The sequence below is a fragment of the Pezoporus occidentalis genome, unplaced genomic scaffold, assembly GCF_034315485.1.
Source record: "Pezoporus occidentalis ecotype Australia unplaced genomic scaffold, CSIRO_AGI_Poc_V1 ctg123, whole genome shotgun sequence".
NCBI lineage: Eukaryota > Metazoa > Chordata > Aves > Psittaciformes > Psittacidae > Pezoporus > Pezoporus occidentalis.
This window is the reverse complement of record NW_026913027.1, coordinates 142,087-152,760: the sequence shown is the minus strand read 5'-3', so window position 1 is coordinate 152,760 and position 10,674 is coordinate 142,087. Positions and strand designations below refer to the sequence as shown.

The 10,674-nt window shown below is 41.2% G+C and overlaps 1 protein-coding gene across 6 annotated transcripts in view; it reads left to right on the top strand.

The window, feature by feature from the left end:
* The first annotated feature begins 344 nt into the window (after positions 1 to 344).
* LOC134157942 (phosphatidylinositol-binding clathrin assembly protein-like) overlaps positions 345 to 10,674 on the top strand; it is a 29,021-nt gene continuing 18,691 nt past the window's right edge. For 2 of the 6 annotated variants that reach the window (XM_062607421.1, XM_062607418.1), the window contains exons 1-2: positions 349 to 821; positions 8,447 to 8,589. In XM_062607421.1, the coding sequence (XP_062463405.1) occupies positions 689 to 821; positions 8,447 to 8,589 (276 nt within the window). In that variant the 5' untranslated portion in view covers positions 349 to 688. Of the gene's footprint in view, positions 822 to 8,446; positions 8,590 to 10,674 lie in introns of all 6 variants that reach the window. The other 4 variants (XM_062607423.1, XM_062607417.1, XM_062607419.1 and 1 more) reach the window with 4 other exon arrangements.

Sequence of the window (10,674 nt, the reverse complement as noted above, 5' to 3'; positions counted from 1 at the left end):
TGGCCATTAGGATGAAGGTTGCCGTTAGGATGAAGGTTGCCGTGAGGATGGAGGTTGCCGTTAGGATGGAGGTTGTCCATAGGAGCCGTGGCTGCCCCATCCCCGGCACTGCCCGGGTCGGACGGGGATCGGAACGACTCGGTCCAGCCCGCAGCTCTCGCCCCGCCAACCGCCCTCTGACGTCACCCGCGACGGAGGAGCCCCACGGGCACGCGGCGGCACCGCGCGGTTTCCCGGCCCGGGGGGGGAGGGGTGTGTGAGGGGGCAGCGACGGGAGCGGGGCGGGCACGCGGGGCGGGGCGTGGGGCGGGCGCGCCGGTCACCTGACGCCGCCGCCGCCACCGCGGCCGCCGCCATTTTGTCTGGTAGTGTGAATGTGAAAGGGAAAGCCGGGGCGCAGCCCGCGGGACGAGCAGGGCCGGGCAGGCCGGGCCGGCGGCGGGAGTAAGGGGCGCCGCTGCGTCGGGGAGGCAGTGCGGGTTGTGCGGGTAGAGCCCTCGTTAGCCGTCAGCGGCGGGTCAGAGGAGCCGGTGAGGCGGTGCCCGGCCAGGACTCCCCGGTCGCCGGCCTCACATCGGAGGGAGCTGCCGGTTCCCGTCCCCCGGGCGGCTGCGCTCGCCTCTCCTCTCCCCGGCTACGGGGGAGCCGCTGTCCCGGCCTTGCTGCCCGCCGCGGCGGGTCCGCGCCGATGATGTCGGGGCAGTCGATCACGGACCGCATCACGGCGGCGCAGCACAGTGTCACCGGCTCGGCCGTGGCCAAGGCTGTCTGCAAGGCGACGACCCACGAGGTGATGGGCCCCAAGAAGAAGCACCTGGACTGTAAGTAGGACCCTGCGGTGGCCGCCTGCGGCCTGGGCCGGGGGAGGCCTGGCCGGGCCCGCGGTTCGCCCGGCGGGAGCCGCTTGGAGCCCCGAGGCAGTCGGTGCGGCCCCTCCTGCTTGTAGCAGGGAGGAGGGAATGTGGCGTAAGGCCGGGTGAACCCGGCTGGTTTGCTCTTCAGAGGTTGCTTTACACGTGGAGGGAGCGAGCTTTGTAACACCAGGGAACAAAATTAGTGCAACCTTGTGAACTCTTCCCGGTGATTGCTTCTTAGCCTGTGTGCTCTGGGTTTATTAATCCGGCACCGGGGCAAAAAGTGGGTTAAGTTGTGTGGGTTTACTGTTGTAAGCGAGAAGTTACATTTTTAAGCACTCTTCTGTCGTTCTGTGCATGTGGCGGACTGCAGACTGCAATGTTTCTCTAAATACCATAGTTTTTTATCTTACGGCTCTTGAAAAGAGGTAAAAAGTGAGGTAAAGGGGAGGGTAAAGGTGGGCCAGTGCACCTTTCCAGAATGAGAGTATGTTGTCACTGTTATATTTAAACTTAATACGTTAAAACACCTTTCTGCACACCAAAAGAGGCAGAAAAATAGTAACTAGAACGCGTGATCACTAGAAAGTTATCGGTGGTGTTGCTTTGTTTCACGTTTTAGTAACAGGATAGCAATAGAAGTTACTGTTTAACTGCTCAAAAGTGCAGCCAGTGCTCCAAACCTTCTACATTATGCAGTACTATTAGAAGTGAAGTAAGCGTGTGTGTGTTTCCACTGGGGAAAGAAGATATGAAGCTTTATGCTGGGTTCTTCAAAATCAGTGGAGCAGGCTGGTAGTTTTTCAGGACTTGCACAAGTTGGTGGTGCTAAGGGGACTCTGCTGTTCCAGCCCTTGGAAGACATATAATCAGTTGTATTTTTTGAGGGTAGTTTGGTGCTCTGACACTGTGACATTCTTCTGTTAAGACAGACTTGTTGTGTGAGAGCTTTTGGTGTGGATCAAATAGTTAAACACAAACAAATACGTGTCTCATTTGGTTTTGATCTGAATGAGTGGAATCCAGCTACAGCAGTGAATATTGCAGCTGCTGTGTTAAAAGCCTTAAATCTGTGTAACTGTCAGTTTATTTTTTTAAAACCACCTTTTTAAAGTTACGTTACTTTATCTCTCCTTGTGTTCTGCCTGTGGTAGAATAACTGCAGGAGGTAACCCTTGAGTCCAGAAATGGTAACATAACAGGAAGCCAGAAAGTGGTGAGTTTGCTCAATAGTTTGAAAGCTTCTGAAGCTTGAAAGATGTAGTGCATTGGTTGAAAAGATCCTTAAAATCATGACATCTACTGTAAGTTACCCTCACAAAATAAGAAAATTGAAGCCTGGAAAAACTCTTGAGAAGGGCATAAACTGAGATTGCGTTTGGCTATCAAATTCCTTTGGATATCTTTGATACAAACCTGTCCTGAGCTGTCAGTCTCCAGAGGGTGCCCTTCTGTGGCAGAGAAGCTCTGTGTTCTGATGTAATTGACTTCCTCAGACTTTGATCTAAGACAAACAAAAAGCTTGTTCTGATTTGGTGTCTGAAATAGAGGAATACTTTGGTGGGGTAGGAGGGGGGAAAAAAAAGGTGAACTATGGTACTGCAAATATCTCTGCAAGGGGTTGAAAAGAAATCCCAGTGCACGTTCTACACTATTCACTGGGCATACCCAGGCACTGCTGTTCAAACATCTGCAAGCCTTTGTGTGGCACTTTATCCCTAGTACACAAAACTTACTTGCATTAAACACAGGTAGGTAAAATACTAGTTTAAATAATGTAATCTCTGGGGAAAAGAGATCACACAGTGTATTTTCAAAGGTACAGTGTGAGTAAATTATGAAGGAAAACATAGCGCAGATTTAATGCAATTCACTGCTAGTTGCACCTTGGTGCTACGTGTGTGTGGCATGCAAAAATGCTACACCATCTGGTATGACTTGTAATTGCTGCTAAAGAAAAAGCTTCAAGAAGATGTTTTTGAGAGTTGCTGTAGTTGTGTCAGGGATTGTGGAGGAGTATCAGTTTGTGCACTCTATTCAGATTAATTCTTAACACACACACACACACACGCACCCCCTTGCTGTTTCCTCAGCAAGAAGCACTATATTACATTATGGGGTTTTACAGGAAGATGTTACACTTGCAGTGTTTGAACTAGTATTTAGGAGTCTTGGGTTTTGTCTGGCTACTAACTGCTGAGCAGTATAGTCTTATTATCCTTGAAAAGAAAAAAAACAAAAAACCCAAAACAACAAAAACAACAAACCCACACAAAAAAACAAATCCAAACTTCAAACCTAAGCAATGTCAATGGGAATACTTGGTGGGTTCTTTTTTTTTTTTCTTTTAAAGTAGGTCACAGTGGCCTAAATAAATCATCAGATCTATTTCTGTAATATTTTGTAATGTAAACATAAAGTATTATACAGAGGCTGGTATTTTCTTAGTGAAGCACCTGAAGGTCTTTGTCTCTTTTTCCCCAGTGTGGGTTTCCTCGCTTCCCCTCCTTCTGACTTTGGGTTGCAGTAGAGTGGGGCTAGATTATGCCTTTGGTGACATATCTCTTCCTGGCTAACTACTGAAAAGCCATAATAAAAAAGGGAACAAACTAGAGCTGCAGACAAGTTGGTAACTGGCTGAGTAGACCTGTGTGTAGGCCAAAATTTGGAAAGATACAATCCCCTAAATTAAGTGAATATAGTAATAAAGGAAAAAGCAACTCCTGTTTAACTTGCATATGGCCCTCTTAAGCGCAGGGGAGGAGAAAGCAGTTAATGTTACTCATCAAAGCTTAAGACTTTTACACGGGCTTTGGAAATCTTGTAAGAAGTGATAATTCAGGTACTGTAGAATTGTATTATGCAGCAGGAGAAAGTTGCATAGGTCTTCACCAAATCATTCTAAACTTTTGCCAATAATACCACATTATGAGTCTCACACTTTGGGGTTGGTTTTGTATCTGCCTATTCTTACTTTTGGTAGCTAGAGCTCATGAATGCTGATGCAATATGGCTCTTGCAAGGGATACTTAAGTTGTGATACAGTACCAAGAAATACCCCTGAACTCTTTCACAAGGAGTAAGGTGCCTTTCTTTAGTTTGAAACTCTTTAGTAATCTGTGAAGTAATTGAGGAAATTCAACTTGAAAAACAACAACAACAACATAGTTGTTTGCATCTATAAATGTGAATTTTACTCAACAATTGCTCTAAGCTTTAAAAAAAAACAACAAACTATGGGCTGTCATTTATCCCTGTTTAGTGGGGGAGTGCGACAGAGTAGCTGAATTGCTTTGCTTCTGGTAAAGTAACTCTAAGTTCAGATTTAGCTATTATATAAATGAAACTTAAAGTTTGTTGGCAAATCTGCTCTATAAGGGTGCATAAAAATATTTGTGCCAGGTGCTCTTTTAAGTCTTCCAGCAAGAACTGTTGCATTCCTTAGGCTATGCTGAGAAAGTCTGCTGAAGATCTTCTCTTTTATGTTTCTGTAAACTTATAGTTTATGGTGTAACTTTCAAAAACAAAATACAGTATTTTTTTCCAAAACTGTTGGGATTAAGGCAAGTGGTCTTAATTCTTCTATTTCTCTAGAGCAGTTTCAGTCCTGTGAGAAAATGAAACAAATACAGGAATATTAAACAACTATGGTTGTCTTTAACTCATGTATTTGCAGCTGTCTTGAGACAGATATTCCTGACTCAAGAAAAGGATTACTTTCTTGGTACTTGAAAGTTGACAAGTGTGTCTCTCTTTTTGTCAGTGCCTGGCTGAGAATTTTCCAAAAACCTGATATATAAATATATATATATTTTAAATAGCTGGTTTGTGCATTCTGTTTTCCAAAGAGCTGTATGGTTTCACAGATGATTGTGCCAATATTTGATGAGCTGTGGAAGAGAAATACTTAGTATTCTTCTGGCAGTAAGATTTCCACATCTCTTCCAGGCTGCTTGAAGACCCCTGTGGTACTCTTCTGGTTTAAAGCAGTTTGATTTTTCTTTCTCTGCCCCCCCCCCCGCTCCTTCCCGGTGATGTTAAAATGTTTCTGAATTCCATTCTAGAAATAGCACCACAGTTTCGCTTGCAGTTGAAATGATTCCTCTGGGTAATTGGCAAAATGCTTTGAGTTGTAAAGTGTTGATATAAGTAGTGTGATAAGAAAATGAGCATCACTTGCCCTACAAATTTCATTCCAGTTTTTGTTGCCAACATCCGTATTAGTGTTGCTCATCAGTCTTAGGTGCATGTGTTCCTTTATATATCCCCATGTATGGTGGTAATAGCCTTTTCCTCTTTGTCACCAGCTGTAACAGATCCATAGTTTGTGTGTAGGCTTGTTTGATGTAGATATTCCTATTGCAGAGTCAGAAGAACATATTAGAGAAACAACACTTGCCTTTTCTGTTATGTATCTCAAGAGCTGGAAATTCAAACGTGATGCTAGTTTTATTTATACTAATTGTAAAATAATAAGGAAAAAATTGCCCTGAATATCCTTATTAAAGAGTCTTTTTAAACTTAGATTTTGCAATTCACTCTTGGGAAACACCAGTTTTGGCCTATAAAATGCACTGAGATTTGTTTTTTTTTCATTCTTAGTTTACTATTTTAGAGATGTTTTGTTTGTTTAAGCGTGTGTTCTTTGGTGTTGGCAACTGTAGCTTATGAGTTTGTGCATTCAAGGGGACCAAAGACCTGAATTGTGCTAAGTGCCCTCAATAAAAATTGTCTTCAGGGAAGCCAGTGTTCAGCTCACGTCTAAAGTGCATGGCACTTGCAGCTTATTCAAGTTATCTAACCTCAAACACAGCTTGAATTAAATTCTGAGTAGCCCTACTGTGTGAAATCTCATTTTGGTTGCCTTTTAAAATGGTCAGGCTCATATCTTACAGGAACAAGTAGAATGTGCTGAAAACCCTTACTAGCACTTTATTGGAATTACTAGAACTGCACTTCTAAATCATGTGGAGGTACATTTGTGGAATAAAGCAGTACCGTGTGAGTTCTCAAATGCACCTGAGGTCTATCAACTTACACTCTATTACTGTCACTTGACAGAAAACTTCTTTCAGTCTTGTGTACCAAAGCAGAAGCCAGTTGCTCCCCTCTAAAGGTAGACAGATATCTAGATGGCTTTTTATGGTTGTAAACCTTTATGATGGCATGAAAAGCTAAAGTTTTTTTTTTTTTTACGAATGTATGGCTTAAGGAGAGACAGAGGCATTTGATGTAGTTGCTAACAGTATAATTTCTGTCACATTGTGTCTGAGCAGCACTATGAGAAAGTTGTAGACATAGCTATATGCAAGGGATCTCCCAGGTGTTCAGCATCATCTTGGACTCTACAGGAACAGCTGCTGGTAGACCTTAGCTTGAGGGAAGGTGACAAGATTGAAATCTCTGTGGAGAGTACTGGCAGTATATGAATGAAGTTACCTTGGCTAATTTGACTTGAGACCAGGAAGCATTTGGTTTTAATATGGATCTTCCCTCCCAGTAAGCACTCTTAATATTGAAAATCTTCAATGAAAAAATTGACTTTCTCAGTGGTCCTGTATAGGAAAAAGGCTTTGTGCAGAAATAATATTTTCAATAGGCTGTGTGTCTCTGACCTTAGCAGATCAGTGGAATTTCTTTAATTGCTCCCTAGTAGTAATGTTATAGGCATTGTTGCAGATATTGTAATATTGTAGGTATTGCTCTATATAGAGTTTGTTGGTTGTTTAGTTTTTATAAACTTAGTGTAGGACTTGTAACATTTCTGTGCTGGTTACGGACACTTCAGTTCCCTGAAAAATACCAAACAAGTTCTCATTCAGTAGATGAGGCTGTTGAATTAAAGTTCGTGTCATCTCTGTGCATAAATTATGGAACTGGGACTTGTTTCATTATATGGAGCAATGGTTGTCTATGGACCGTTTGGATTTCTAGAAATGTTAAAGTACTTCTTAATTTGACACAGTGTCTGATGATGATACAGCTGTGAGTTGTGAGCAGCCTGTATCAAATGACATGGGTTTTGAGACTCTTCATGTTTGTAAATACTGAAATGTTTTAATACTACTCAACAATAAAGTTTTGATGGATAGCTTAAAACTTATTTCCAGGGCTGCTCTTTCTTTCAGCATTTTGTGTGTTACTAATAAGGATGAAAGTTTTCAGCCCAGCTGTCATGTTTTGTACGTGTTTTGAAACCTTTGGCATCAGAATGAAATTAATAACTTACTAGAACTGGCATTATATAGCTTTCTACTTCAGCAAGATACTAGCTAAAACTCATTATCAAAATCACTCTGGTTATTAAGTTGTTCTAAACAGTGAGCCTTACTCAAAGAATTTAATATTCTTAACAGATCTGTAAGATACATTTGTAATCTCTTTTGTGCAGTGAAACAGATAGAAATTCTAACTGCAGTCTTTCTGTGAAGTATTTTGTGCGAGACTATCAATGTGTGATCTCTAAGTTCATGTTTAAATTGCTAATAATAACTTAGTCTGTCCTGTATGTGGAGCTAATACGACAAGTTGGCCAACACCCCAGTATTCAGTTGTTGCCCAACTTCCCAAGCATCTACTCTTCTTCAAGTACTTAGACAGACAAACCGCATGAACAGCAATGCTGCTCTGCAGCCAACAGGCTGCTTGCAGACTTGGCTTAAAGAAGAGGCCACAAAAGAAGCTTTTCAAACTCAATGTTTGCTTTTCTGGCCTTGCCCAGTCCTTAAGGTGTACTTTGATCACACCTGAGCCAAATTTAGCTCAAAAGAGAATAAATGTCTAATGTTCATGTCTTGAGGGATTTAGAATAGTCCTGGATTTGGTTCTTTGCTTTCTTCTCAGCAGGCCTTTTTTTCCCCAGGTATCTGCTGGAGCCTGTTCTGGTTTTGTACCAATACTCAGGCAAAGACTTGAAGTATTCTTGACTTCCCAGGTTAATGTTCTACTACTGAGTTTATAATCAGTCTTGGACACAAAGAGGGTTTTTTATATAAAAGCCTGAGACCTCCAATGGTCCACCACAAAATACTTGGTTTGCATCTGTAGAATCAAACTCTTGCTCTTAATTCTTATAGAAAAGAGGCTTATTGCAGGTTTGTAGCATCTCATTTGCTATCGTGTGTCGGTACGCAAGCTTAGGTTGGAGCTGCAGGGTCCTCGCTGCCTGTTGATCTCATGAGGCACAGATGTCTCAGCTTCTCCTTGCTGCTCTCATTTTTCCTGGTGGTTGATTGGTTGGGGGGGTATATTGTTGGGTTTTTGTTTGTTTGTTTGGGTTTATTTTATCTGTTTTGTTTTTTTTTTTTCTAAGATTGAGTGGGTATCAGACAATAATTTGGGCACAGAGTTTCTACTGGAGCAACTCATTGATGATATGCTGAGACTCCCATAAAATTGAAATGTCTTTGAAGTTCATGCTTGGAGTCTGTCAATAAAATGCAGTGAATTTGAGTAGGAATGTAAAATAGCTCAGTTATTTCTTATAATGCATCCAAGAAGAATTCTCAGTATAAAAACACAAAATAAGGATCCTCTTTGAGCATACGGCTTATTGTAATGTTTTGATTTCTTTTTTTTTTCCTTTAATTTAGATCTAATACAGTGCACAAATGAAATGAATGTGAATATTCCTCAGTTGGCAGATACACTCTTTGAGAGAACTGCAAACAGTAGCTGGGTTGTAGTGTTCAAAGCTCTAATTACAACACACCACCTCATGATGTATGGAAATGAGGTAAGACTTGATTACTTCTCTTAAAGCCTCCTTGGTAGTGTGTTAAAATTTTTTCTCAGTCTTTGAAACATTAGATGTGTACTTTGATTTTCAATGGTCTTTGTTTTTCCTCTGCTGATGGCTGGAAAGTACTTCTCCAGAGAAAAGAATACTCTTTCATTATTTCAATACTGAAATGTATCAATATTTGCAATATATCTGCCGGCATCTGGGATGGGCTATGAGGGAATGATGAGTGACCTTTCTAGAATAAAGAGCTTTATGAGCTCTTTATGATGAGCTTTACTTCATTAGGCTCGTGCTTATCAGTAAGAGCACAGCAGAAGAGTCTTGTTGGCACTCCATAAATGTGCAGCCAACCTATTAATAGATAAGAATACTTACTAAAGGGGGGGAGGAATATGGTGACTAGAAGATTGGATCTTGGAAATCATCATCTAATGGGATAAATCTTCATACGTTGTTACTATAAAAATTTCTCCTAAACAGGTTTCTGTTGCTTTTATTTCACTTTTAATTATTTCATCACTATTTATGAAAAGCTTCTCAGACAATACCATGGCATTAGAACTGTAGCCTCTCTTAGGCAGTCATTTCTGTTAGAAACTCAACTTTGTCTTGGTCAGGTGACAGTTTAGTCCTGCACTTGTGTGTAGGCATTCTCGTAATAAATAACTGTCAACTACTGGTAATATTGAAATGATGATTCTTAAGGTACTGCTTCCAGCCACTAAAATGCTCTGAAAACTCGGTTGCCTCCTCTCACTTCATTGAGATGACTTGTAAAACACAGTGTGCTCTTTGTTAATGCTTCCCCGAGTTATTTGTGTGCTTAAATTGTAGTTTCAACAGATAATAGGCTGAAATTAGAGGATAATACAAGGATAAGTAAAATTGACTGCTTGGAATTCACTACTTAGAATAAGTATGAAGCTAAACTGAATGCTGTCAGTTTCTATATTTCTCTTTTTTCCAATACAGTTCATATCTACACACTAAAGCTTGCAAGAAAACAAACAAACTAACTGAACCATAGTAAAAATTAAAAGCTTAAGAGCTGTGGGCTAGCAGTCAGTGTCTTATTTGCCTGTGCAGCATTTTGTAGTGGCAGAGAAATTTTCATGTCTGCTCCTCTGCTTTGAATGGATGCATTTGAAACTGGAAGAGTTACTTTATACCTGCTGAGATAATGTGGCTGGAACACTAGTTCTGTAATTTCAGGTGGAATGTGAGTGGACTTCTTGCTTCTCTAATACATTAGAGAAGGCCTTTTTCTTATACAGATGAAAAATTATCAGATGTTGGAGTTCTATTTTAAGTAGAAGCAAATATAACAGAAAGTCAAAGTGTTGTCTGAGTAGTTACTGTCTTGCAGTTTCTTGTTCAACATGACTACCTGTTTCTTATGATGAAGTTTTGGCTGAAACAGGTTAAAATTCCTCTCACCTGTGCATTGTGCAATGCAAGACCCCCAACATCTGGAGGGTGAGGCTTAGCCCTGGACCTTTTTAAAATGAGATTCAGAACAGTAGCTAATTTTGGAATTGTATAGACACATTTTGAACATCACCATTCCATTCCTGACCATGTTACAACTGGTTTTCTTATACATCTCTGTGAATGCAGTACTAAGTCATACCGGTCATGATCCTCTTCTATGGACTAAAACACATACAAAGAAGCAAGAATGGCAAGAAATTGCTATCACAGGAGATCTGTGTTCAACAGTGGCAGAGAAGCTTTTAAAACTGTCTTGCTACCTGAATGTGTTTGCCTCTTCCTCTTGTGTTATTTATGGAGCCAACTACTATTTGTCAAAACTTTGTTGTTGGTCAGATCAGTGCATTACAATGTGTATGTGTGTATATATATATATATATATATAACTATAACCCCAGCGTTGCTGCCGCTTACCACAGTTCCAAAAGCATATTGCTACTTTTAAACTTTGTAACTGAGCATGTTTCCCACTTCCACAGCACCAGCAGAGCTCCCTGAACTGTGGGAGCTTGGAGAAAGCCAGTGGTATTTTTGGTTTGTGTTTTCCAGCTTGTCTATTCTAAATTACAAATTTAACCTAAGCAG